The 6,874-nt window shown below is 42.8% G+C and overlaps 1 protein-coding gene and 1 long non-coding RNA gene across 2 annotated transcripts in view; one reads left to right on the top strand and one right to left on the bottom strand.

Moving 5' to 3' along the window:
* SUB1 (SUB1 homolog, transcriptional regulator) overlaps positions 1–4,653 on the bottom strand; it is an 18,436-nt gene extending 13,783 nt beyond the window's left edge. Inside the window, exons 1-2 of the mRNA XM_011356457.2 lie at positions 4,553–4,653; positions 2,119–2,191 (exon numbers count right to left, since the gene is read on the bottom strand). Of these exons, the coding sequence (XP_011354759.1) occupies positions 2,119–2,190 (72 nt within the window). The 5' untranslated portion in view covers position 2,191; positions 4,553–4,653. The remainder of the gene's footprint in view (positions 1–2,118; positions 2,192–4,552) is intronic.
* Positions 4,647–6,111, top strand: LOC111737456. The gene is made up of 3 exons (XR_002779444.1): positions 4,647–4,765; positions 5,313–5,370; positions 5,833–6,111. It is a non-coding gene; the product is annotated as an uncharacterized LOC111737456 (long non-coding RNA).
* The last annotated feature ends 763 nt before the right edge of the window (positions 6,112–6,874 follow it).

Raw genomic sequence — 6,874 nt, 5'->3', positions numbered from 1 at the left:
AGCCTGCCTTGTTTCTGTGCTTCTAGTTTAACACACTTTTGAAATGTCTCCTTTTTCAGACCCCTGGGAAGCTTAATCACCCTCAAGAGAACACATCTAGTTAACTATCCTGTAATACAACCCCTGCCTTGTTTCTGCCACCTTCATGTAACCTTCTTTACGTTCCCTTCTTAAATCCAAATGTACTGAAGAAACTGTAAAACTGTCACTCTCCAGAAGATTGGAGATGTTGCTTCCAGGCAAGGTCATCACTTTGGTTCACATAAACTTATAAAAATTCTCTAATGGTTGGAACATTTCTTACATTGACAGGTTCAAAAGATTCCATTACTTTTTAAGACTTAAAGGATCAAAAGATTATATTTATTCATTAAGAAACAATCATAAACATTTACATGGGCAAGTTTCACTTGACAGCAGAACTTTGAAACAAACCTAGCACTGGTATGTAAGTCTTTTCAAACTGTTCTCAGGAGCCCAAAAAAATACTTCAGGCAGTAGAGTGGTATTAACCAGAGGTTATTTTATAGACCAGGACAGATCCCACGTAAGGTTTCTTTGGGAGGAACAAAAAAGGGGGTATGGGGGAGAGCTGCTGCTTTTGAATAAACTTTTGGAAACCACAGGTCTACTAAAGCTACAAAGGGATATACTAATTAGGAAGAAAACCACCAATTTATCCCGTTTCTAGGATATGATTATGTATTTATGCTCTGCCTGTTCCAAAAGAGACAAACTGGCTTAACTTATGTGTAGGCAAAGCTAATATGAAAGGTATTTTGTACTGAGTACTAGAAGTCAATGACTCAACTTCCTCATCACAAAAAAAAAAAAAAAAAAAATCACTGAATATAGACAGGATTGTGTTATGGACTAACATTCAAAATCAAAACAATGTTTTAAAAGCAGCATTATTGTAAAAGCTTTTTAATGTAGCTTCATTCTCAAAATGAGAAACAGCCCATGAAAACCAGTAAAGTTCCCAACCCAAACAGTAGAGGGCAGTCACATTCCTTAGTGGAAAGTATAAACTAGTATACTAAATTAAATGGAGCTAAATAAAATATAACATACATATGTATATAAACAAAAAAATGGATGTTTTTAATATAAGTGCTTACAGGATTAGCAGCACTATTTGGAACAAATAGCAAAAATTAACTCAGCTCAATAAGCAAAAGCAATTATTCTTTACATCAGGGTCTAGATATTCCCTGTGGACTGGCACATGCCTAGCACATAAAAGCTCAATAAAAATTTGTTAAATGAACATATTCAAATGCTACACTGAGTTCAAACAGAAAAATTAAGAGAGATTTCCTTCTCAAGTATATGTATGTTCCTTTCAACCTTCCAGGTGAAATTATATTCTGTATTTCCCTACAAAGGTCCCTCTCCTCCAAGAGTCTCCCATAAACCCTTTTAACTAACACTGCTAACCAAGCTCAGAGACACAGTTATGTAAGCTTCTAGGAAATAAAAAGACAGTTCTGTGTGGAAAGAGGCTCTGACCAAAATGTGAGGTGCTTGGTTAAGTGCAATGCACCACACCTACAGCACAGTTATCAAAAATGGGTAATTTCCTGATACCTTTTCTGGGTGCTGATTTAACTAAAAGGAGGGGACCAGAGTAAACATTTAACTTAAAATGTACCAAACCTGCATTTTAAGTAATACTTGTGGGCTAGATAAATACCAATGGCTAAGAAAGCTGTCAAAGTTGACATTTGCATTCAAGGAGTTCAGGTAATTTGGATCGACTATTACGCACAGTATCTAGAGATTAGGCAGATTTCTAAATAATGGCAAATATAGTGGCTTTGCCCTAATTCTAATGCTACTCCCCTACTGTCTAAGGCAGTGGTTCAGCAGTTTAAGGGGTCTTCAACAGACATTATAGTCTGAAGACTTGCACAAGTCCGATTTAGGGCCTAGGAGTGTGCAACTACAAGCACCCTAGGCATTTTAGTCAACTGGTCCAGGGGCCATTCACTTTCTGAAACACCCATCCAGGCTCATTTAAAGATTCTGATATGCCCTGCTCCCCGCTTTCAGAAATGGATGTGGGCAATATTGCTGAATTAAATATCACAGAAATGACTTGGTGCAGGAAGTCACCTTTTTGTCAACTTCACTGTCAGAATCACTTCCAGAAGAGCTTGAAGAAACAAGTTCCTTTGATTTAGGCATTCTGAAAGAAAAATACATTATGTAAATAACTTATAAACCACTCTATTACCTTTAACTTAATTCTCCCCCAATCAAAAATTTAAGAAGTTCCATGTCCGTTTTACCATTTTGTGGTACTGTAGTTATTTTACTGAGCACATGCTAGAAGTTATAATCTAATCTATGCTCTTCCCAGTTGAAAATAACATGGAGAGTGAAGTGTTCTGAACCCAGCAAGGAGAAAGAACTAAATGTCATACACATCTCACACTCCTACACCTTTTTCTCAAAGCCAATGGTTTTTTTAATACTTCATTTTTATACTTTCTATACTTTAGATATTTATGGGTAGGGTACACTGCAAGAAGCAGCTGACAGCAATCACTGTTAAAACCAGGGAGAAATATGAATAATTCCTCTCAGTACTGCTTTACACTTCTCACTGATGAGACTTAATATAAAATTATTCACTGCAAGGAAATAACCACAACGTTCACACAACGTGGGCAACAGTTGCACTATACAGATGCTGCCATCTAATTAATTTGCTATTATAATCCTATTTTTTCATATTTTGTATATGTTAATTTTCTTGGGCTTTTTGACCATACCATCAATTAACAAGCACTAATTCAGAGTTCACAACGTTATAGATAATTCACAATTCACTATATTTCACACTTATTTTCTTCTCTGAAATACAACTAAAATGTGAAGAATCTGCTAATGGGAGAAGCAAAACCTTCCCTCAAATCCCTACTAAGACCCTAGTTTCCCGGGTCTCGCCCATCCCCAGGTACACAGCCCAGTGTCTTCCTTTCTAGTGAGTGTTTACTGAGTGCCTGAGTGCAGCAAGGCAGAGGGCCTTGTGCAGATTTTTTAAAAGTCTAAGTCCCATATTTCAAGGAATTCCAAGGCAATCTGTACCTCTTTTGAAGACACATACAATACCAGGTGGTGAACGTGTTCCACAATAGGAGGTCAAGGTAAAAGAAGTGGGCCATACCAATCCTAGCCTAAATTTTAAAAGCTCATACCATGCCCAACCAGCCATATTGATTTTAACTGGTAATTTCTTGATAGAGAAAAGTAAATTCGGAAGGGAGCAGCAACGTTCAATATTACCATGTTTTATACATTATTCCTGCTACTGCTCCATTTTACAACCAAATCTCCAAATCAATTTAGTTGTTTTGTACGCTACCTGCTAATAATGACAAGAATCATTTTTTAAAGGTAATTAAATTGGACAGAACCTATTTTTCACTTTGAAACGGTCAAGCATAACTATACCGTCTGCTAATAAAAGCTGCCTGGGGGCCTAAGATCGTTTCAAAGAACCATCTCCTTTTTAATCCAAATAAGAAGTCCAGTCAACAAGGAAACAAGGTAATGATAACTAAAGCCAGCCTCTTTGAACTTTTGACAAAATATGTATTTATTTTTACTTGAGGCTTTGCTGTTTCAAAAAAAAAAAAAGGCACGCTCGTAATTCAAGCAAATGATGCTAAAAGCGCTAATGTATAGAAAACACAACTTAAAAAACGAATATTTGGTCTCTGATGACGGTGTGGGGGAGGGTTAGAAAAGACGAGGTGAAAATAAATTAGGACTAAAGGGCACATGAATTCGGTACAAGAGGGCTTTGCTAAGCACCAAGACCCGGGAAGAGGTCGCGCGGAGCCAGGGAGCCTGCTAGAACCCGGGGACTGGAAACGGGTAGAGCTGAGGGGGAAAACAGGTTGGTCAGAGGGGGCGTGGGAGGTGGCGAAAAGCGGAGGAGACCGTGCGGGAAGAGGAGGGACTTGCACCAAGCGCCATTTTCTTCTCTCGAAGCATTCGCTACCCCCAGCACACTAGCCGTCCTCCACCCCCAACCCCCGCCGCTGCCCCGCCCTGCCCTCCTCCCCCGATGGGGTCCGCTCTCTCCCTCCCCCAGAGCGCCTCCCCACCGCGAAGGCAAAGGTGGGAGCCCCGGAGAGGCCTTGGGGAGAAGCAGGCCCCACACGCGCCCCCACCCGGGCCCCGGGCGCCCCTGCATTGTCCCTGGGGCACTCCGGCCCCCACCCCGCAGCTCCTCGAGCCCAGCCGCGCCCCGCCGCCCAAGGCCGGCGCCCCCGCCGCCGCGGAGCCGTTACACGGGGTCGGCTTCTGGCGCGGAGGGGCCTGCAGCGCAAGGGGCGCAGGGTCTGGACCGGAGGAGGGGATGGGAGACGGAGGAGGGGGTCCAGGGAGGCCGCGAAGGGGGAGGTCAGGCAGCGCCGCCATTTCCCGCGGCGGCCGCCGACAGACGAGCGGAGGGCCGCTCGTGGTCCCGCTGCGGGGGTAGGGGATCGGCCGGGCAGGGGGTTCGAGGTGTGGGGGCGGGGTCCCGCGTACTCACGCTCCGCTCCTGGAGTCAAAAAGCCCAGTGCTCGCTCGCTTGCAACTGACAGAGAACCGGACGTGACGGAAGCCAAGAGACAGCGACCCCGCCCGCTGGAACACGTGACGGGGCGTGGCCTCGTCGCCGAAACCAACACCGAGACCCTTTCCAGGGCCTTAAAGGAACCGCCCCTCACCTGAACAAATGCCTTGAAAGTGAGGTGCCGCAAAGGTGGGTCTAACCTATGAGTGAATGAGGGAGCGAATAAAACCTGAATGAGAAGCACCGAGCTTTTCTCTCGTTCCATAAATGTTTCTTGTATTAAAGTGAAGTGTCTGTACCGAAAAAGATCGACACTTCTGACCCATTTTCCTAGATATGATCCCTTCCCCTTCGACCTCCAGTGTTTGCCTCTGGCTGGTAAAATCCAAAGGAAGGAAGCTAAAGTCTGTTTAATTCTGGAAAGAGCAAGAAATTTTTGCAGAAGTCCTGGACCGCACATACCTTTACCCCTAAACTGAAATCCTGGAGGTTAAAGTAGTTCACAGAAAGCAAGAGAAACATATACTACAAGCAGGAATATAGCCTATAGATTATTTCGATGTATGTTTGATGAATGCCTACTATACCCAAGAATATATATAGTTATATTCATCCAACACACATTTAGCCAGCGCCCACTATGTGCCAGGCACTGCAGAAGCACTTTACATATATCAGGCCCTCATCCTAACAACCACTTTCCAAAGTAAGAATGGCTATTCTCTTCATTTTATAGATGAGGAAACCAAAAGTCAACAAGGTTAAATAAATTGCTGGAGATTATAGGGGGAGAGGTGAGTCATCATGTCAACCCTGCATCGCCTGACTCCCACGCATAGAAACAACGCACAAGCTCTAGACCACTCTTCTATGCAGTGTCAGGCTAAATGACCGTGTTTTAAAAATGAAATACTTACTGTACAATTCCTTTTATATGACCTTCCAAAAACGCAAAAATAATCTAATCTATGGGAATCAGGTTACCCTTGAGGGATATTGCTTGGGAATGAGTGTGAAGGAATCTACCGAAACTGAGTGTCCTTAAGACTTTGATTAAATTTACTTTTAAATCCTAGCTCCAGAAATCATATCCCTTTCTCTTTATATACCCCTCAGAGACCTAGCCTTCCCCCAATAAGCAGCAGCCCAGGAGGCAGCAGAAGACAGCAGCCTAGACCTGATTTATGGTCACAGGGTGGGGACCTCTGGCAGGCTAAAGATACCATATTGACCTAAGTTTTGTTTCACTTCTGGAGCACTAAGGTGGACCGACCCTATGGCTAATTTCCCATGACGCCAGACAGAGAGATCCCAGAAAAGACCTCAGAACTGTCCTGAAGGCCTGAAGAAGTGGTATTACTCTTACCTCACCGCCTACTAATCAGCTCCCAGCACAACTCGAAACTCCTAACCCAGTGTCTTGTGATTTTGCCCTATGTAATCTGTAACCTATGTGTCACTGAGGAATTCAGGCTTTTGAGCATTAGCTTCCCGTTCTACTGGATGGCGCCATTCATCAATAAAATAGCCAATATTTCTCCACTGCAATTCTCCATGTTTAGTGTTTGGCTCTAAACACTCTTTCTGTTCTATAACACTGCTGGGATCCTGAATATATCTGGGTCTGGATAGTAGTTATACAGATGTATGTGGATGTAAAATTTCACTTAATATTTGGGCATTTTACAGTACACACGATACATTTCAGTGAGAAAGTTGAAAAGTAAAAAATATAAAAATATTAAAATTAAATTGTAAAAAGATAAAACGCACTCAACAATCACTGTTCAAGCAGGGTAGCTTCCTAGCCTGAAGTTGGCACACCCAAGGCAGTTAAGGACTCTACCCAACCAACACCATGGCCAACTGACCAACGTTCCTTTGGAGCCAACGGTGCCCTGGGGCCTTGTGGGGGGTGTCTGGTTGGACTGAGCTTATACACTGGGGTAACTAGAGCCTTCCTGGGCTCTGGGAGCCATAGATGGTTCTCCCTCAAAATTTGGGTGTTATTCTGGACAAAGTTCAGAACACTGGTTGGAGCCATTTGACTCACAACCTCCCCTCCCTCTCCTCCAAGATAGAAAGAGCTACGACTCCTTACTCAAGTGCAGGAAGCTGTCCAAAGGTTCTTTCCTAGTTTATTTACTTATTCAGTAAACATGTATTGAGTACCTACTATAACCTTGCATTGCTCTGAATGCTGGGAATTCAAGAATGAACAAGACAGTCACTAAACTCATGGAGCAGAATATAAGTAAGTAAAGAATAAATAGAGATGATAATTTCGATAAGTTATAA

Source organism: Pteropus vampyrus, unplaced genomic scaffold (assembly GCF_000151845.1).
Source record: "Pteropus vampyrus isolate Shadow unplaced genomic scaffold, Pvam_2.0 Scaffold27, whole genome shotgun sequence".
NCBI classification, from domain to species: Eukaryota; Metazoa; Chordata; class Mammalia; order Chiroptera; family Pteropodidae; genus Pteropus; species Pteropus vampyrus.
Note: the sequence above shows the minus strand (reverse complement) of the source record. Positions and strands in the feature narration are given on the sequence as shown.